The sequence below is a fragment of the Neltuma alba genome, unplaced genomic scaffold (assembly GCF_004799145.2).
Source record: "Neltuma alba isolate B1F8T4 unplaced genomic scaffold, ASM479914v2 tig00003123_pilon, whole genome shotgun sequence".
NCBI classification, from domain to species: domain Eukaryota; kingdom Viridiplantae; phylum Streptophyta; class Magnoliopsida; order Fabales; family Fabaceae; genus Neltuma; species Neltuma alba.
Window position 1 is genome coordinate 189,793 of NW_021633147.1, and position 22,117 is coordinate 211,909.

Below are 22,117 nucleotides of genomic sequence, written 5' to 3' on the forward strand. Positions count from 1 at the left end.
TTTTTATTCCACCCCATAATTCTTTGTCTAATCTTGTCCCTAACAAAAGCTAAAGCTTCAACTTTAGATCTACCCCAAAGGATTGGAAGACCCAAGTAGCATCCAGGTGAGCTATCATTGGGAATGCCTAGGACTTCACTAACCATATTCTTAATGGCATCGGGGGAATTTTTGGAAGTGAAAACACAGGATTTATTCAGATTTATTCTTTGACCTGAAGCCATACAGTAGTCTTCAAGAATGCTCTTGAAAACTGTACAATTCTTTCTGCTAGCTTGGAGAAAAAAGATGGAGTTATCAGCAAAAAGGCAGTGTGAAAGGATAGGACATGTATTAGCCAGCTTAATCCCAATTAAGTCACCAAGAGCAATGTGTTCATTAACCATTTTAGACAGAACATCAGCTACAAGGATAAACAGGAAGGGAGAAAGGGGATCCCCTTGTCTCAAACCACAATTAGGTGCAATTTGATCAATAGTCTTACCTTCAACCTTTAAATTGAACTTCACAGAGGAAACATAGAGCATAATAGCATTTACCCACTTAGGATGGAAATTCATTCTATGAAGAATTGCTTTAAGGAAATCCCACTCTACCCTATCATAAGCCTTGTTCATGTCTAACTTGATGGCCACTTCAACATTCCTCCCTTGTTTATTTTTAAGATAATGAAAAGCTTCATGAGCCACAAAAATATTATCTTGGATCAAACGCCCCGGTACAAAGGCTCTTTGTTGCTCAGTTACAACCCTCCCCATGATAGGTCTCATTCTATTACTTAAAATCTTTGAAAAGACTTTATAGCTAAAGTTGCAGAGACTAATTGGGCAGAAATGTCCTACTGATTCTGGTGCATCAATTTTAGGGATCAAAATAAGATCAGTATTATTCACCATATTTAACTCAGTACCATTATCAAACCAAACACGCACCATCTCACAAATCTGAGGCCCCACAGTTTCCCAAGAGTGTTGATAAAACACCCCTGGAAAACCATCAGGACCTGGGGCTTTCAAACCTCCCAAGTCAAAAGCAGCTTTTTTAATTTCTTCATTGGAGATAGGGGTCAATAAGCAATTATTTTCAGTTTTCGTCACCACAGGGAGAACATAAGACAGCACAAAATCAAAGTTCCTATTACCACAGCCAGTAAACAAGTTTCTATAAAACATAGAAAAGCAAGTCTTAATTTTATCCAAATCATCAGTTCAGTTTCCATCATCCATTTTCAAATGCACAATTTTATTACGTCGTCTATGTTGGGTAACTGTGGCATGAAAAAATTTGGAGTTATCATCCCCCCAATTTAACCATTTAACTCTAGACCTTTGGAACCAGTATTTTTCCTCCCTAGTCCAAATTTCCTCTATTTGGGCAGCTATATTACTAGCTTTAGCAGCAGAATCAGCGTCCCATTTGCCCTCATAACAGATTTTAAAATCAACCATTAGCTTGGCTAGAAGTTTTTGATTGTTTGGAAAGGCCTTTTTGCTCCAATCACTTAGAACCTTTCTTACTCGATCAAGATTTGATTTAAACAGGTACATAACATCCAGCACAGAGTTAGAGGTATGCTCCCAATTTTTTTTAATCAGAGAGTCATAGTCACAGTGATCCAGCCAGTTTAATTCAAACCGAAAATTCCTGTCACTACCAAGCCCAAAGTAATGGGAAGAAATCAAAAGGGGAGAGTGATCAGAACCTAAAGGTTCCAGATTGCGTACCTGAACATTTGGACAAGCATCATGCCAAGGACCATTGCAAACTGCTTTGTCAATTCTTTCTCAGACATTGTTCTGCTCTAACCGGTTATTGGACCAAGTAAATTGCATGCCTTTGTATCCCAGATCCATTAAATTACAAGTGGTCACGAAAGACTGGAAGTCTTCAAAAGAATGCAGAGATCGTGTTCTACCCCCCTCTTTTTCAAAGTCATATAGAAGCTCATTAAAATCCCCAAAACAGATCCAAGGGGTATCCTGTCCAGGGTTTAACCCCTTCAGTCTCCTCTACCATGCACTACGTAACCTTTCCTTGGGTGGGCCATATACCAAAGTCATAAATCCTGTAACTGGATCTAAACCTGAATTAATTTTAATATGAATTAGATTTTTGTCAGCCATCAAGACTTCTAGCTGTACTGAATCTTTCCACCAAACAGCTAGTCCACCCCCAATGCCAGCAGGTTCCACATAAAACTTATTCTGAAATTGCAATCGCCTTCTCCATCGTTCAACTTTGACCATTTGAATTACAATTGAGGTTTAGTCAAGGGAGAATTAACGTGAGATCTAAAAAACGAAGATAATTATTAAAAAATCTTAATAAGAAGTGAGCAGTTGGATTTGAGTAGATTGAAAAAGGACATACAATCTTGGCAAATATAGTACTTTAGGTTCTTTAAATTTTGTATATGACGTAGCTATAGAAATCAATGCTGCTACTTATGTATCTCTTAGAAGTTGGTTAGCTGCCTCCTATTTTATTCTAGGATTTTTCTTTTTGGTAGGTCATTTACAGCACATAGGAAGAGCTCGCGCAGCTGCAACGTGATTTGAAAAAGGCACTGATAGGGATTTTGAACATGTTCTTTCCATGACTCCTCTTAATTGAGACATGAGATTAATGTTTGAAATAGGAATAATTTTTATTTCACTACAGATGTTGAGTTGAGTGGAGCATGTCATATTATAAGAGTATGCCATTTTCTTCTCTTTTCAACTCATTTATATGTAATCTTTTTCTTTTCGGGCTCCACTATACCACCACTTAGCCAAGCCATTCTTTTTAGAAAATCAACTGAGCCAATCAAAACTAATAAAACAAAAAAAAAATCCATTCACTGAGCAAAAAAAGAAGAAGGATTTGAATTCTTGATAGTTCTTTGTTTCGAACTATACTAGTTTTTAAGACCAGAGCTATCAACCACTTAGTCATCTCTCTGAAAGATTATTTCTATTTTATCGTTATTCCACCGAATAGAACATGACCATATGAGTTGATATCCTTCCTATAGATGGGAAAGATATTCCCTATGAGTATATTTTTGTATCTACATATGCGCGTGTGCAGGATTCAGCATGCCCTTTTATCAAGTGAAAAAGAAAAATGCCCTTGATCCATGCCTAAGAATGGGTGGTAATGGGTCATTCATGGTAAAACCCGCTGTGATACATTTTTTTATTACAAATTTGTTGTCGACAAAGGGATCAAATGGTTTGATAAGGGATCAAATGGTATAGTTCTTTTGTTAATAAATTGGAGGAATAGACACATGACTATTACTTCTCTGATTCTATTTATAAGGCATTTTCAACATGTTTTACACAGATTAAGAAAAACCTTAAACTGCATTAATTTTTCATTAAAATATAATAACTTTCCAACTTTGTTCCTATTTATCTTTCAAAAAGAATAACTATCTATATTATAATAAATGAAAGACAATATGATACATTCATGGTAAAAATTTAATGAAGTGACTTATAAATAGGACAAAAAAATCTTCTCTCTCTGCCCTATAAATAGGACTAGAGGAGTGTTTTTCAATTGGCTATTTTTGCATTAATTGTTGTTTTATCAATTTTACTGATTGGTATACCTGCTGTATTTGCCTTTCTTAATGGTTGGTTTAGTAACAAAAATGTTTATATTTTCTTATACATCATTATAGATTGGGTTAGTCTTTCTAGCAGGTAAGTTGTTATTTCCTATTCAGGACCTTGTCAATATAAGCTGCCAGTTATATGGGACTTTTTTGTAAATATATTTCTTCTTTAAAATGTTATTGCAATTCTCCCTTTAATCAAAGACAGGTTTTTTTTTTTTGGGGGTCTGAACTCAAAGATAAAAAGGTTATACCCCAGCAACAGAACGCATCCAATTAGTCAATAACATATAAATTCGATTTTACCATTATCTATGAGGTCCCAAGAAATAGCATTATCCATAAACTAAACACTGATTAAATGCTCACGGCAAAAATTTAAGTGCAATTAACAAGCAACACTAATTCAACTTATGAATTACATGAACTGATGAACAAAAATATCAATATCAAAGCGGACCTAAATATATTTAAATCACAAGATCTAATAATCATCACGATAATTCAAACATGATCAGTAAGAAATCTTCAAATCATAGATTAATGAAAGAGAAAGGAATGAAAATGAATTCAGAATCCGTAACAAGCATATATATGTGTGTGCGTGTGTGCGTGCGCGTGCGTGTGTGACCAAGAGCAATGGATTGGACTGAATTGGATTGACTTGAATAGAAAGCCAAATCAAACTCCTCTTTCAAGCTTCAAGGCTCACACTGATCAAATCTATGCTTTCAGCAGCTAACCTTCATGTCTTATCATGCATCAAGCTACCACAAAAAGTCCATGATAAAGCGGATAGCCTATGTCTTAATTTTTTCTAGGGATCCAATGGGAACAAGAATCATATTCACCTAAAGAATAAAAACTTCCTCTTTCAACCAGTTGACCATGGTGGCTTGGGGTTAAGACCAAACAAACGCATTAACCAGTCTCTTTTAGCTAAAAATGTGTGGCAAATACGTACTCTTGAGCCACCAAATTGGCTTGCTCCAACTTTGGAGGTCAAATATGTTGATTTTTATCAAAAGAATTTGCTATTGAAACCTTAAAATGCATCTTGAATCTGGAATGGGCTTCTGGAAAATTCTAGCCTCATATTCCTTTAAATCATTACCTTTGGTGGCCTATGCATTCAAGTCCCACTTTAGTATTTAATTTACTAAAGGTCAAAGATTTCATACTGCATAATTCTTTCAATTAGAATCCTTACCGTTGGAACTTACCTCTACTCAGAACTTTGCATCCTAGTCAGGTTAAAATCTACATTAATGCAGTTATCACAAGATAACTTTGATTTTCTTCTGAAGAGAATTATAATCTTGGTAATGATATTTCTATTGCTGTGAAAGGTTGGTCTGTTTTATTGCAAAAGAAGAAAATTAAGAAGGAGGTGACAATGCTTGTCACTGTCTTACATCAGGGAAAGCCAGTCCAGGAGTTCAATTGTAAATGAAAATTTGCTGATCCGCAGAGCTTCAACGGGCCGTAATGCGTAAGGAATGTTCTCATCTGGATTGTGAGCAATAGCAAATAGGTACAAGAAGCTACACCTCACTTACAATTGATTTGCTGCTGTAAGATGTACTTCTAATATCTTAAATATAAGATTTATTTTGTAGTGTAAGTACATTTAAGACCAGATGAGTGGTTTGTGGATCTAAGATGAATTCAAGGGAGTGCAGAAAGCGCGTCAGGTAATGAGATCAAGGAATTCCAGGTATTTTCCCCAGTGTTTCTGTTTAGGTAGGGGGTGTTTGGGTGATTGCCCAAACTATGGTTTGGGAAAAAATTACCCAAACACCCATCAATTTTTTGAAACCATGGTTTTATGATAAAACCATGGTTTACTTATCAAAACCAAGGTTTTGTAATAAGCAAAAAAAATTTGCTTTTTGAACAGTTCTCCCCCTACCCCCTACAGTATTTTTTTTTTGGTTGAAAACAATTATTTATTTTTCTAAAAACATAATCTTATATTTTATAATTATATATACACATATTAACAATTACTACATCATGTCTTTAATATAAGACCTCATTTGACTTTTATTTGGTCCTAAATATAAAACCTCAATCTACTTTATTTCTCATATTTGTCTATCGTTTTTCAAGTTATAACCAATAAACTTGATTAATAGGGATATTGTAGGAAAGGCAACACCTATTTATTACAAATAACTAACTTAACTTATTTTTTTAATCTACTCAAATTAGTCAACTAACTCTTACATTTAGAACTGGATATAGTAATTAATATATGTTTTTATACATTGTTTATTATGTTGGCAAAAAAAATTAATAAATTTATTATTCCAGTCTTTAATGTAGAACCTAATTGGAGAGTTAATATTGGTCTTAAATGTAAGATTATTATTCCGATCATTAATGTAAAACCTAATTGGAGAGTTAATATGTAGACAAGGTCTTAATACCTTCATCAATAGAATCTTTATCTCACATGGCTCGGCTTCGTGACTCCATAAGAGATCAAATTGTTTACTATATACAAGAATAGTCATATCCTTTTTATTTTCTTTTTTCTTTTTAGATAATGTAATGTGTTGTTAAAAAAACTACTTGGACAAATATATTTCGTTGCAACCTCTATTATTAAGACAATTAATATGAAATTTTTTTTGTGGTTATTTAATTTTGTGAAAAAAAATTATGGGATTTCATTTTTAAAATTTTTAAGAAATAATAATATTTTTTTACAAAATAAATCATTTTCCTAAAAACATATTTAATTATTTTATTAAAATATATACACATTAATTTTTTATTATTTATATTATTTATGCCTTATTTATTATGTTGTCAAAATATATATTATTAACAAATTTATTACTTCAAATAAACATATATTATGAAATATATCTTATATGTAATTATCATTTAAACTTATGTCCTTTTTAGTAATTTCTACATATCAAAAAGCACTTTTAACAACAATTATCCAAACACTCTCACTTTATCTTTTTTTTTTTTTTGGCTAAACACTCTCACTTTATCAGAATCACTTTTTCAGAAAATTTATTTTTTTTAAATCTATTCTCTTCAAAATCTAGTCTCCAGAAACTAATCTCCAAACTATAGTTTTGCCTCATCCAAACACCCCCTTAATTTGCTCTGATTGTAGTTTTTTCCCCCAGTTTTAGACTTTCCCCGTTTCCTATTATTATTTGCTCATTGTAAGACCTTTATTATTTAATCCTATCATTTTGTCTTTTTATATTAAAAAAACATCTTTAGGAGGGTTGGGGATTTACGGGGGGAAGTAATAAAGTTAAAAATTATAATATCTCAAGAAGAGACAAGATCAAGACACCCTATTTCATGTCATACTTCGTCTGGTCCCAAGGCAAAAATTGTCCTATCCTGTTTCAAACATCAGAACGAGACAAAATAAACACCTCTTAATTTAGACGACTAGATAAATGGATTAAATGTAATGTAGACGGATTTGTTATGGAACAACAAAATATTGCAGTGTGTGTGGAGACATGCCTAGGAACGCAGGTGGAGAATGGATTGGACGCTAAAGAAACTAAAGAATGGGCTTTACTGCTTGAGATCTTGGCTTAAAGAGTACTGCTATTATTTCTGAATTTGATTCGAAATTGCTCGCTGATTAACTTAATAACGACACGGTATCCGAGTTTGTGTTTTCCTCAGTTTGAGTTTGTATGAAAGAGATGATGCCACATGACTGGTTTGTTCATGCTCAGTATACTTCTAGAACATCAAGTGCGTATGGTTACTGATATTAGTGCAGAGCACAGTCTTTGTAGGACTTAGGCCCTCTCTTTGTTATAATAAATACTATTACTACAGCTTGTCTCTAATGTAACAACTAGTTGTAGGACTAGATTTGATTTTAAATATAAGATCTTAATATACTCCTCCGGTCCTAATTATAAGACCCAATTGACTTATTTGAAGAAATTAAGGAAGTAAGTTAAGTTGGTTATTTATAATAAATAAGTGTTATCATTCCTAAAATATCCTTACTAATTAAGTATATTGGCTAAAACTATCATCATTAGAGGATCATCTTGGAAAAAATGCATAAATATAAGAGACAAAATGGATTGGAGTCTTATAATTAGGACCAAATAAAAAGTCAAATGGGGTCTTATAATAAGGACCGGAGGAGTACTTTGTTTTGAAAAAAATTTCTCTATTGATGTAAAAAGTTTCGACCAAGAGGTGGTTTTAATTCACATGATTAAAGAATGTAATTTAAAAAAAGTAACATACATTTGCACCAATAACTAATTTAACTAACTGTTTTAATTTATTTGAATTAAAACGTGGTGAGGCAGTTGTGCAAAGACAATATTCAAATTTCAACAACTAAAATCATTAGGCCCTCTTTTTGTTATAATAAAAACTGTTACTACATCTGATTTTTAATATAAGAACTAGTTGTAGGACTTGTTTGATTTTAAGTATAAAATCTCAATATACTTCGTTTTAAATTTTTTCTCAAAATATCTCTATTGATGTAATAAGTTTCTACAAAGAGGTAGTTTCAATTCATATGATTAAAAATAATAGTTTAGAAAAACCAATATATATTGGCACAGATAACTAATTAACAAAGTTTTTTAATTTATTTAAATTAAAGCGTGGAAAGCCAGTCATGCAAAGACAATATTCAAATTTCAACAACTAAAATCATTAAAAATGATGGGAAATTATGACTGTTGAAGACTATAGTAATGTAAGGGTGGTTGGCTTTCATGATGCATCATTCGAAGGATAACAAAAAAACAAACCTTGGTCTTTGACTTCTGAAGAGAAGACTAGAGTATGGATGGTTACGGATGTTAATGCAAGGCGGACTCAGGCCCACTTTTTATTATACTACCTCTACTTTTAAAATAAAAATTAGTTGACTAATTTAGGTAGATTAAAAAAATTAGTTAAGTTGGTTATTTGTAATAAGTAGGTATTGTCTTTTTAAAAATATCTTTACTAATCAGATGTATTAACTAAAATTATTATTATCACAAAGATTATCTTAAATAAATAAATAGAAAAGACAAAATATATTGAAATCTTATATTTAGAACCAAAATAAAAGTAAAAAAATTTCTATATTAAGGACCAGAGGTAGTAATAAAAACTATTACTACCTACCATCTTTAATATAAGAGTTAGTTATAGGATTATATTTGGTTTTAAATATAAGATCTCGATATATTATGTTTCAAATTTTTTCCTAAAATATTTATATTGATGTAAGAATTTTTTATGAAGAAGTAATTTCAATTCACATGATTAAATAAGACAGTTTTACACAAATAACTAACTTAACTATTTTTTTAATTTATTTAAATTAAAACATGGAAAGGCAGTTGTCCAAAAACAATATCCAGGAGGTGTTTGGGTAGAAGCAAAACAATGGTTTTAAAAGTGCTTTTATAGTATATGAAGTAAATATATAGAAGAATTTGTCTCGATTTATGAAAAATATCCCAAACACCCCTTCAAATTTCAACAACAAAAATCATTAGGCCCTCTCTTTGTTATAATAAAAACTATTACTATCTTGTCTTTAATATACGAACTGATAGTAGAATTATATTTGATTCTAAATATAAGACTTCAATTTACTTCATTTAAAAAAAATTTGAAAAATATTTTTGTTGATGTAAGAAGTTTCTATCAAGAGATAGTTTCAATTTACATTATTAAAGAGAGTAGTTTAAGAAAACCAACATATATTTACACAAATAACTAACTCAACTAATTTTTTTAATTTATTTAAATTAAACCGTGAAAAGGCCGGTGTCCAAAGACAACATTGAAATTTCAACAAACATTTAACATCATTAAAAATGATGGGAAATTATGACTGTTGAAGACCATTGTGATGGATGGGTGGTTGGCTTTCATGATGCATCGTTCAAATTCAAAAGATACCAAAAAACAAACGTTGGTTTTTGACTTTTGAAGAAGACATCATAAACGACCTTGGAAGCATGTGCAGGCAACTTCTTTTTTTTGTTTTTTTCCCCAAAAAAACACACGCACAAACATTTCAGAAATTGATCAGATTAAATATAAAAGTAAGTTTGTAGGTAAAATATTTTTAATTAAATTAAAAAATCAATACAAATGCATCATTTAGTACTCCTTCAGTTTAAAATATAAGCATCAAAGTACTCATTTACCCAATTTGAACAGTTAGTAAAATTGATTAAACATAATAAATATGTAAAAAATATAATTTATTTTCTTAAAACATTCTTATTTATGGAGAAGGTGAGTGAGAGAGAGGATGAATGAGGAAAAAAAAAAAGATAGATTAAAGTCAAGCAAAAAAAAAAGGAAAAAGGAGATAAAAGAGAATGAGTGAAAAAATATATGAGAAAAATATATAATTAATTATGGGTAAAAATGAAAAAAATGCATTAAATGATTCGATTAATGCTTATGAGAAAACAGACCATTTCAAAGATTTGATACTTATATTTTAAACAAGGAGGAGTATTAAATGATAATATAATATTTATTACATGTTTCAATTTTCATAAAAACCTTTTTCCTTATCAAATAATCTTGAAGAAAAATAAAAAGCAGAATTATATGTAAGTTCCAAATAAGGAATTTACTTACAAGTAAGTCCTATGAATTTGCTAAAGTACCGTTTGGTGCAATTAATTTAACTTATAAAATATCACATGCGTCCCTTGCCTTTAACTAATATTGATCTATCGTTAGCGGATTGACTGTGAACACCAATAGATTACCAATCAGCGGTGATTAATAAAAACAATTTTTCAAAAACATTTCTACTAAAATATTAATATTTTAGTGATATTAATATTTTTAGTAGGGCAAAAAATATTAATACTTTAATATTAATAAATCAGACATAAGCAGATTTACAAGTCAAACTTCTTAAACCTACAATCAACCTGTTCCAGTACTAATACTTACGAGTCAATCTTCACATATTTTCACAAGTACATTTTTAAGATTCACAAGTAAAACTTTCTAAATTTACAAGTCAATATTTTTAAAAATTAGTACTTTAATATTTACAAATCGATCTCTTAGATTTTATGGTCAACCTTGTATATTTACGAGTGAGTTTCTATAATTTTTTTATTCATTATTTGAATTTTACAATTAATTTGTGAGCCAAATTCTTAAATTTATAAATCAAGATTTCAAATTTATAATTCAAGAAGCTAAAAAAACATTTAGGTCTGCCTTGAAACTTGAGAGATAATTTGTAAACGGTGGAAGTTGACTTGGAAATTAATCTGTAAAATTTGAAGAATCAATAAAAAAAATTATGTAAATTAACTTGTAAATAAAAACTTAATTTATGAATAGTAAAATAATAATTTTTTAAAAATTTTTACTTGTAAAATTAATAAGTTTGGCATGTAATTCTCAAAACTGTTTTTATTTGTCAATTTGTCAAGCTTGACTTATAAATATTAAAGCATCAATATTATAAAAAGTTATTCATGGTAAAATGTTGTTGGGTAACTAGGGCTGTTCACGGGACAGATCGGAATTGGGACAGGCCCGTCCTGGTTCTGTCCTATGAACAGTAATGGGACAAAAAATCTGTCACGTGTCCCAATCCGTTCTATCCTGGTCTCGATTAGGACAGGACGGATCCGGGATGGAACCGGGACATCCTGATATATATTTGTTATTTTTTTAAATTTTTTTAATAAAATATGATTTTTTTTAATTATAGCTTTTTGGGCTTAGGCCTTATAAAAACATATTTTTATTTTATTTTTTATTTGTTTGGACACTCTTCAATAAAAGCCCAAAATATTATATATAATAGCCATTAAAAACTCTAAACAAAAACTCTTAACACAATAAAAACTTGCTAAAAATTCTAATCATCAATAATCTCAAATCATCAACAAATATAAAAACTCTAAATAAATATATCTATAGTTCCATATAATAGTCTAAAATATTTAAAAAATATAAAAAAATAATATTATATAAATAGGATAACAAATTTTTTAAAAAAGGGAACCAGGACAGGACTGGACGGGACAACCCCGTCCTGGTTCTTTTTTTTGTCCCGTCCCGAAAAATTTTCGAGACGGATTTGTCCTATCCCAATAAAGCCTGGACCGAAACGGGTCGACCGAGACGGGCTGGTCTTGAGCAACCTTGTGGGTAACTATAAGAGGTTTGATTTATATGTGGGCCAAAAAAGAAGTTTGATTTAAAAAATCTTGAAGATTTACTTTGTAAATTTTTTGTTGAAAATATTTTCACAAATTCAGAGTTTTTACTTATACATAAGTTTTTTAAATTGTGCCTTATTCATTATTTTCTCAACAAAAAAAAAAAAGCATCTCATCATGTTCATCCAAGGCCTTGCATAAATGTGGTTGATGAATGATATTCTTTTTGTCTTTAAATATAAGACCTAATTAACTAATTTGAGTAGATAAATAATATACTCTTAAAATTTTTATTAATTATTTTGCTCCTTCTCTTACTTGATTATTGTTGGAGGAATATCAAAATGGTTTATTTGGAAAAAAATTGATAAACATATGAAATAAGTCTTATATATAGAACTAATATCAACTCTCTAATTAACTCCTATACTAAAGATTGGAGGAGTCTAATATACTATGAGTAGTATTTTTTTATTTTTATCATAATTTATAATGTTTTTCCTTTATTACAGCAGTCTTAATAACGTCTTGTGTTAAACTAAGACTTTATGAATTAATTTTTATATTTAAAATATATCTTTATTTTATTTCAGATAAAATTAAACACAATGGTTGAACTCTGACATTACTTTGATAAAAAAAAATTAATAGAATTAACAGAGCAATAATCCTGAATTACATTTATATGACTGATTTGGTGAAAGTATATATAGATTTGTTTCTTTAATTTTACACAAAATTTTATTTTAGTCCCCTAGTTTTTAATTTATTTTTAATTCTTAAATTCTAAGCCGGTTAGCCTTTTTTAAAAAAATACCACAGTGAAATTTTGAATATGGACAAAATATTAACAAATAGTAATATATTAATTTTAATATTTTAAAATGATAATAATTAATGCAAAAAATATCACTTGTTACTATTAAAGAATGAAAAATATAGTTTATAAAATTACGAATTAAGAAATTAAACTGAAATTTTGTATAAAATTAGAAAACTAAAATATATTTTGCCGACTAGTTTTTATATATTGAGCTAATCATACTGTGATGCCTCTAACTCTAATTAATATTCTCCTAGTTGTACTTCGAACAAAGTCGTTACATGGATATGATTTAGTGGATAAAATATAAATAATTAATGTAAAACCAATTATCATTTTAATAATCATCCTGCGATCCTAATGGCTTTTGGCAGCTTTATGAGGTAATATGATTTTTTAGTCAGATAAATCTTTTTTTTTAAAAAAAAAAATGATCGATTCTGTACATTTTTATTCTACTTTAAATGATGCCAACTGTGGATATCAGAAATGATTTTATATGTTCTATTATCAGAAAGCTTTTTTTCTTTGACAAAAAAAATTGTGTTTTATACTTTAAGTGAAATTAATCTGTACTTATCGAAATTGATTCTGTTATGATTATAATATCATGAGGGATTTGATCTCAGGGGGGAAAAAAGAGAGATTATTCTGATAAATTAAATGATTCGCTCCGATAATTCAGAAAATGAAATCCCAACAATTATTCAATTGCTCACATGCTCATGTTCTCAGTTTGTTCTTCTTTAAATAATTACAAAAATAGAAAATTAAAAGAAATTAAATGAAGAGTTGGAGAATATTGTCTGATGTGCTAGAACTATGCTGACTTTGATCTGATCCATCCAGATAGTTTATGTTAAGGATTTATTTTGTCAATTAAGAATTAAATATTATTTTTTATGAGATAAGAATAAATATTACATACATAAATAAATGCTATTTGAAATTTTGCTTCAAAAGTGTTAGTCTGATATTTGAAGGCAACAATAATTATGATATTAATGTTTACTATCAAAATAATTTAATTGTGCAAAACAAAAGGCAAAACAAATTGAATGAAAATTATAAAATGATAATATAAATTAGGAAAAAGCGCAAAAAAAGAGCACTAAAATTGAAAAATTATAGACACATGTTCACAAAAATTGTTGTCAAAACCTATACTATTATTGTCAAAACCTATTGTAATGTTGTAACGGGTTCCTAACTTCTATTTACAATTTTTCTGTTTCAACAGTTTTTTTTTTACGATTTTTTCTATAAATTATTTACTTGATCTTAAAAACTTTGTCATGCGTGACAATTATTATTAGCTTAATGTTTAGTATATATCATTTTAATTATTACTCCCTATGTAGGATCTAATTGAAGAGTTGATATTGATACTTATATATAAGACATATTTCACATATTTATTATTTTTTTTTCAAATTAATCCTATTGATATTCTCTAACAATTATCAAGTAAGAGAGAGGAAGAGAGAGAATTAAAAAAATGTTTAAAATATTTTAGAAAAACATGTCATATTAACTAATTTAATTAATATCATTAATTTACTCAAATAGGTCTTACATTAAGATTTAATAGTTTTAATATTAAATGATATTAACAAAATATTGATATGATGTTAGCTTTATCACACAAATAATTTCCCTTCTTTTTTGCCAACAAAAATAATTTCTCTTTTGTATTTTAGCGTGTATCAACCTCCAAAAAGCCAATTGGCTATGCTTGACTATTTGAAGCAAATATTTTATAAGCAATATTAAGTAAGAATATGGCCCTTCAAATTTGTTAATTTTTTTGAGCTGACCTTCAAATTTGTTAGTTGAGACAAGCAAAGCACACCCATTTGATATAGAAAGATAAAAGAAGGTGGGGGAGGGGTTAGGTTTAACTATATAAACCCAATAAAAATTATGTTTAAAGATCTAAAAAATATAGTTAGGTCTCTGACCATGAATATCAATCAAAGAATATCATTAATAAATTATATGAACTTTTAGTAGGATTTTTTGAAGGAAAAAAATATTGTTGGCAAAATCTCTAAAAATTGCCAAAAATTGTGATTGATATGGTTGGCAAAATTTGATGTTGATTCTTTCTTACAGGTTAATTGAAAATCCGTTGGCCAAAAGAAAACAAAGGTTAAATGAATACTTTGATGATCTTATAGCATGATTTTTGTCAAGTTTGGGGCACAAAATTTAATTTTTCCAATAAAATAAAAGTTAGAGTTATAATTTGCCAAAGCAAATGCACGTGCATGGAATGCTGACAGTATTGAACAGTGACCTTCAAGCCTCTTGAAAAGGCAGAACAAACCCACTAATGAATAGTGACCTTTAATCATAAATTAACAAAAAGAGTCAAACGAAATGATTCTATAAAAAAAAGAGCAAGTAAAACAGCACCTTCTTTGCTTCTTCTTCAATTTAGAAATCAACCTAGAAGATCCTGGAGATTCTGGATGAAATCTGTCGGATCTCGCTTTCCAAACTGTCAGATTTCCTTGGACGATTTTGTATCTTCTTGACCATGATGGGCTCCCCTTTTAAAATGTACCATCCTCATCTCTCACCATCTTCATCTCCCTCCTCATCATCTTCATCTCCCTCAGTTGCCCTATTTCATCTTCATCAAGCTTTTGGCCACACCATAATATTCAAGTCAATATGGGTATGGCCGCAGAAACCCAGTTTCATGTTTTGGCTGTGGATGACAGTCTCATTGACAGAATGTTGATTGAGAGACTCCTCAAAACATCATCCTTCCAAGGTACTTTTTTTAATCTAAATATATACATGTATATATGTACATGTGTGTGTGTGTGTGTGTGTGTTCTTGTGTTGTTTGCTTGGTCAAGTTTAATTTGATATCTGACTCATGTGGATGTGTTTTTGCAATCACAGTTACTGCAGTGGATTCTGGAAGCAAGGCTTTGAAATTTCTTGGTTTGAATGAAGATGAGCAGAGAAAAGCAGATTCATTCTCTGTTTATTCTAATGGCCATCAGGTTCAAATTGTTTCTCCATGTTCAGCTAACGGTTTAGCATTTTCGGAGGATGAATCTGGGTCAGATCTATGGATTTTGAGCTAATTCCTATTACTTGTTCCTGCAGGATTTAGAAGTAAACCTGATCATAACAGATTACTGTATGCCAGGAATGACAGGCTATGACCTACTGAGAAAAATCAAGGTAAGCTTTTGGGATATTTTCCAGAAATGGAAGGAAAAAATTGCGCCTTATTTTTATATAGAAGATGATCTAATTTCAATTCCACAAGGTTTGTTGTTGTTGTATATTTATCTGAGGTTACATAATAATAGAAGATCATTAATTTTGCAGGATCTGAATCTCTCAAAAACATACCAGTGGTAATTATGTCCTCAGAGAATGTCCCATCAAGAATCAACAGGTGAGAGAAGCTGCAAATTATAACCCCAAAGCTAATATCATAACAAGAAAATAACTAAGAATTTCAAAATTAGATAGGTTATAACTGACTGAATCTTAGATCTGACATGGCCTAATTTTTGTTTGAATCAGATGCTTAGAAGAAGGAGCTCAAGAATTTTTTCTGAAACCTGTTCAACAGTCAGATGTAAACAAGCTCAAGCCACATTTGATGAAATCAAGAGTTAACGAAGAGGAAGACCAATTCATCAATAACAAAAGGAAGGACATGGAAAAAGAAACCCATTCACCCGATAAAACCAGAGCAAAAATATAGCAGTTAGAGGTGTTTTCCAATTAAAATTGAAGACACATAGACCCTAGGACATTTTCCTCTACCCTGTTTCAACAGCTTAGCAAGGAGGAGTAGATAGTGCAGAATAGGGGTCCCTGATATAATGTAGCTGACTGAAGACAAAGATTTTCATTCATTTTCTTATCACAAGATTTTCATTCAATTTTGGTGTATAAATAGCAAATTTCTTTAAACGATTTTCATCAATCAAATATATATGCGCCAAAAGACTTCTAGTTCTGGCTACCTATTCTATTCGTGGCCAATAAGGTAATAACACATAAGATCCATTCCACTTATGGTCTAGCAGTGAGTTTAATTAATGCCACGAGAATCATCAACAAATATTAAGGGCCTGTTTGTTTTTGTTCTTTGTTTTTTTGTCCTCAAAACAACTTTATAAAATTGTTTCTTAGAACAAGTTTTGAAAACAAAAAAAAAAGAATTTGTTTGGATAATAATTTTAAAAAATCAAGTTTGAAAAAAAAAACCATAGAAAACTATATTTGGTAAGTGATAGTTGTCGTTGATAATAATAAGTGATGGATAGTAAGTAAAAAGAAAAGAAGATTTCTCAAAATTTTTCAAAACAAAAAATAAAAAAAACACAAAAACAAAAACAAGAAAACAGATAAAAGTTGTTTTGATTTTTTTATTTTTAAAAATATGTTATTGTTTTTTGTTTTTTAAAACAATCAACTAAAAACAAATTACCAAACAAGTTTTTTTGTTTTTCTGTTTTTTAAAAACAAAAAATTGTTTTCAAAACAAGAAACCAAACAACCTAAAGTTTCAGTACTTTACAGTACTATAGATAATGGTAATGCAAATGTCTCTTCCAGCAATATGGTTAATTTGAAGGCAATGGGGATCAAGAAATAAAAGAAACTTCAGTAGTCCAATGCTACTGCAGCCACAGCTATATTGGACTTGAATTATTACACACAATACTCAAGCAAGACAAAATCTGACTCTCAAAGCAAAATGATTTTGGAGTAGGCAGCAGTATTCAGTAGCCAAAACACAAGCATCAAACTGACTCATATATTCATGATCTATTTGAAGTACATAAGAATTTTAAGAAAACCTGCTAGCTTTTCATCCCAAGTTACAGAGAAAAGTAGTTATGCCTCTGCATGATACAGTAAATTTTGATCCGTTAGCATATAAATATATTTCCCCAGGCTTAGTTAATATCGTCAAACTCTAGTCACAGCCAGTTACTTCTATCCTTTAATATATTATAAAGAAAAGATATAGAAAGAAAGCTATAAATGCAATCATGACCAGTAATTCATTTTCCACTCTTAAAGCTTAAAAATCTAGGGGTGAGGATTATAGTATACAATGGTTAGTCATCATAACTCCATTTGCTTTATTTTATTCATTGTACTTCTTGACATAAGGCCCCTTTCCACCACATAATTCCAGAATGAACATGAAGTGTGGTTTTCACTACCAAGAGTATGATTACCAAAACATTTATAGATTTTGCTTGTTATCATCAACCTCCTTCTGGTCATCTCTTCTAACATATTTGATGCAAACTTTGCATTCCCTAATTTCCAATATGCATAAGCAAGACTTGTGTAGACAATGCTGTCACCTGATATGCCCCTCCCTTCCATAAGATTAAATAACTTCAGAGCACATGGTATCCTTTCTAACTTGCATAACCTTCTAATTAAAGCCCTGTATAGTGACACATCAATAAAAAGACCTCTTCTAAGAAACTCATCAGGGAGCGTAACAACTGCATCTTCATTGTCTTTATTGCAGTAACCATCTACGATCCATGAATAAGTGGAATAATTGGGGGAAAACCCAGCATCAAGCATGGAAAACAACATCTCCTTGGCACTTTCCAGCTCTTTTATCTTGCAGAACCCATGAATTAATGCTTTATAAGTAAATGGGTCAGGTTTCAATCCAGCCTCTAACATCTTGTTCTTAAATTTCAACGCAGATTTCATATCTCCTATCTTGCAATAAGCATTAATCAATGTGTTACATGTGACATTATCAGGCTGAATTTTTCTTTCACTCATCTCTGTCAAGAGTTTATTTGCCTCTCTTATTCTGCCATCCTGACACAACTTACGCAAAATTGAATTATAAGTAACAACGCCGGGGTACAATCCCCTAGCCTGCATCATCTCACGCAATTTCAGAGCTTGCTCCAGGTCATTTGTTTTACAATACCCATCAATCAATGTAGTGTACGTAACATCATTGGGAATTGCACCTTTGATGTTGCCGAATATCCTCATGGCTTCTCTCATCCTACCCTCTCTACAGAATCCATAAATAAGAGAATTGTAACTAACAATGTCAAGATTTATTCCTTCTCTTTCCATTCTTTCCTGGATAGATAAAGCCTCGTAGTGCATACTTCTCTTGCAATATAATGATATCAAAGTATTGTAAGTGAAAATATCAGGAAACACACCCTTCTCTTCCATCTCATTCAGTAAATGTTCTGCTCTCTCTACATCTCCTGATTTGGAACAAGCATGGATTAACACATTATAGATATGCACATTAGGAAAAACACCAGCTTTAACCAATTGTTTGTAAACCTTCCATACCATGTTAGTAACCCTTTCCTTGACCAAAGAATTCAGAAGCACAGTACAGGCATGCAAATGAGGGTTCAATTTATACAACCTCATCTGTTCAAGAACCTGAATGGCATCATCGGTCATCTTTGATTTTGCATAATGTATTACAAGCCAGCTCAATACATGCGAATTCACTTCTGGGTCATGTTGAATTTCAATCAAAGTTCTCAAAACTGAAGGCGACGAAAGAAAATCCCTGTGGGCAATTTTCTCAAGCATCTCTTGTGCAGTTCTAAAGTGTTTATGCTTTACGAGGATATGAAGCATGGACCATGAACAATGCAAAGAGTGCTTAAAATTTGGAATTGTCTCGACCCATTTGAAGAATGAGAAGGAATGAGATGGAGGAAAGCCATGGAGAGAGAGCTGAAGAAGTACCTGGTGAATGGTGGAAGAAGTGAGAGCGGAAGCCTTCTCTAGCTTCAACAGATTACCCCAGTGACCCTTCACGACGATTGCACATAGGCTTAGGATGAACTGGGTGGGACTTTGAAGAACAACCATAACAAAAATATCTAAGAAGCAATTACGATTTGGGAAAAGGAAATTTTGTTGATTCAGAGACAAAAAGTGGTCAAGCACGGCTACAACAATCACAACTAACTATCTCAAATATGATTAGAATTCCAGCCGTCACCTGTCACCGTCTCCGAAGCAGGATCGGCGCCTTGGTCGTCGGACTGAAGTTTTCTACAATTCAGGAACGGCCGAGCGGGACAGTGTTATGTCATATGTGAGGATTATTTTTGGGTTGTTCTTGAACAAGTCTTATAATCACCACAAGCATCATGAACATCAACCAGTAGAGTTGAGAGTTTTTAACTGGTCACAGCAACGTTTGACCATACCGGTCCCATCCATAAATATAAAATTCATTTTACCCTATAAATTATATTATAAAATAAGTATTATATTTAAAGCCAAAAGGAGTAATAAATATATAAGAGTTAACCCTAGAAATTTTTAGTGATAGGTGTTAGTTATGTGAAATCTTTTTTTAGGAACAAATTTACTCTATTCAAAATAATTTTTAAAAAGTTTTTAATGGTAAAAAATATATATTATTATGATTTTAAATTTTTAGAATAAATTTGCTTCTAAAAAACCTTTTGGAAAACCAAAACTTTCTCTGAGTGCTCAGAACAAAATTTTGTAAATCTTAAAAGTTAACTGGTAAATTGAGTGTAAAGATTTGTAAATAATGTCAATAATAATAATAATAATAATAATACTGAAATTATTGAACACAAAATTATTAATATTTTTTGTATAATATCATTAAGACAAATATGATAATTTTTATATATAATATTTCAATAATTACCTAACAGCTATTAAAGTATTTGTTAAAATAGTATTTGATTTAAAATAATATTGGGTTAAGGTATAAATTTGTGCTGAAAGTTTTTATTCAGGATTCAGGAGCTTTGGGTTTCTAAAAGGTTTTTTTGAGAACAAATTTATTCTGAAAATTTAAAATTGAGACAATATGACCCATTACTTTGAAATTTTTTTTAAAAATGATAATTTTTAAAAGTTAAAAAAATAACTCTATTATACAAAAACAAAAACAACAAAACATATAAAAGTTAGGGAAAAAGATAAAAAAATGACAAATGAACTTCATAATATCAAAAAGGTCTGCTGAATTTGAGAAATCCCAATTTAGTCTCAAGAAACTAATTTGACATTATAAGTTTGTTGAAATGATGATATTGTCCTTTATTTTATTTATTGTTTTTAAAATACCAAAGCCTCCACTGGTCGGCCGGTCGCCGAAGCTTTGACAACGGTAGTCACCAAAGCTCCAGTGATCGGCCGACAATTGGTCAACGAAGCTCTGCCAGTCGAAAACAATTTTTTTGAAAATTTATATAGCTTTAGTATAACGATTAACAACTTTTGTAATATTATTAACAATTTCAGTATAGTAATTAACAATAGGTTTTCTGAAAAATTTAACAAGCTTCAGCAACCAAAAACAATTTTTTTAAATTTTTTACAACTTCAGTATAATAGTTAACAACTTTTGTAATGTTATTAACAACTTCAATATAGCAATTAACAACATGTTTTTCGGAAAATTCAACAAGCTCCGACGGCCGGAAATAATTTTTTTGAAAATTTTCATAACTTCAGTATAACGATTAACAACTTGTGTAACACTATTAACAACAGATTTTTCGAGAAATTCAAAAGGTAACATTTTTACAACTTCAATAATGTCGTTAATAAGTTCCGTAACCCTATTAACAACTTCGATATGGCATTTAACAATATGTTTTCTTAAAAATTCAAAAAAAACGGCATTTTTATAATTTTAGCAGCTTTTTTTCTTTTGAAAATTTTTACAATTTCAATATAACGGTTAATAACTTTTTTCATGTTATTAACAACCTCAGTATAATAGTTAACAACAAATTTTTCAAAAAAATTCAAAAAGTAGCATTTTTACAACTTCAATAATGTCATTAATAAGTTCCGTAACTCTATTAATAACTTCGGTATAACATTTAACAACAGATTTTCTTAAAAATTCAAAAAAATGGCATTTTTATAACTTTAACAACTACTTCTTTTTTGAAAATTTTTACAACTTCAGTATAACAGTTAATAACTTTTGTAACACTATTAACAACTTCGATATAGCAGTTAACAACAGGTTGTTCGGGAAATTCAAAAAGTAGTATTTTTACAACTTCAGTAATGCTGTTAACAAACTCAAAAACTTGTTGTTAACTGCTATACTAAAGTTGTTAATAGCGTTATAAAAGTTGTTAACTGTTATACTGAGTTGTAAAAATTTTCAAAAAAATTGTTTCCGGCCGCTAGAGCTTGTTGAATTTTCCAGAAAACTTATTGTTAACTGTTATACTAAAGTTGTTAATAGCGTTATAAAAGTTGTTAACCGTTATACTGAAATTGTAAAAATTTTCAAAAAAATTGTTTATGACCGGTGGAGCTCTGTGACCAATTATCGCTCCTGTGAAAGGTCGCCCAATGGAGGCTTTAGTATTTTAAAAACAATAAATAAAATGAAGGGCAATATGGTCATTTTAGCAAACTTATAAATGCCAAATTAGTCTCTTAAGACTAAACTGGGATTTCTCAAATTCAGCAGACCTT

At 30.3% G+C, this 22,117-nt stretch overlaps 2 protein-coding genes across 3 annotated transcripts; one reads left to right on the plus strand and one right to left on the minus strand.

Moving 5' to 3' along the window:
* Nucleotides 1–14,819: 14,819 nt before the first annotated feature.
* LOC114740360 (two-component response regulator ARR9-like) lies at nucleotides 14,820–16,761 on the plus strand. 2 transcript variants are annotated; one of them, XM_028928505.1, is made up of 5 exons: nucleotides 14,820–15,395; nucleotides 15,530–15,633; nucleotides 15,740–15,817; nucleotides 15,949–16,037; nucleotides 16,169–16,761. In XM_028928505.1, the coding sequence occupies exons 1-5, from the start codon at nucleotides 15,293–15,295 to the stop codon at nucleotides 16,350–16,352; spliced, it is 558 nt and encodes a 185-aa protein (XP_028784338.1). In that variant the 5' UTR covers nucleotides 14,820–15,292; the 3' UTR covers nucleotides 16,353–16,761. The 2 variants fall into 2 exon arrangements, with proteins under 2 accessions (XP_028784338.1, XP_028784337.1); XM_028928504.1 differs by having other exon boundaries at nucleotides 15,968–16,037; nucleotides 16,169–16,243.
* A 342-nt stretch (nucleotides 16,762–17,103) lies between these two features.
* LOC114740359 (pentatricopeptide repeat-containing protein At5g38730) lies at nucleotides 17,104–19,696 on the minus strand. The gene has a single exon (XM_028928503.1). The coding sequence runs from the start codon at nucleotides 19,493–19,495 to the stop codon at nucleotides 17,729–17,731; it is 1,767 nt and encodes a 588-aa protein (XP_028784336.1). The 5' UTR covers nucleotides 19,496–19,696; the 3' UTR covers nucleotides 17,104–17,728.
* Nucleotides 19,697–22,117: the final 2,421 nt, after the last annotated feature.

Bases quoted from the DNA above. Each gene is read 5' to 3' on its own strand.
- LOC114740360 (XM_028928505.1), top strand. From the start codon at position 15,293: ATGGGTATGGCCGCAGAAACCCAGTTTCATGTTTTGGCTGTGGATGAC. The intron at 15,818-15,948 runs GTAAGCTTTTGG...ACATAATAATAG, and splicing joins ACCTACTGAGAAAAATCAAG to AAGATCATTAATTTTGCAGG. The intron at 16,038-16,168 runs GTGAGAGAAGCT...TGTTTGAATCAG, and splicing joins GTCCCATCAAGAATCAACAG to ATGCTTAGAAGAAGGAGCTC.
- LOC114740359 (XM_028928503.1), bottom strand. From the start codon at position 19,495: ATGGTTGTTCTTCAAAGTCCCACCCAGTTCATCCTAAGCCTATGTGCA.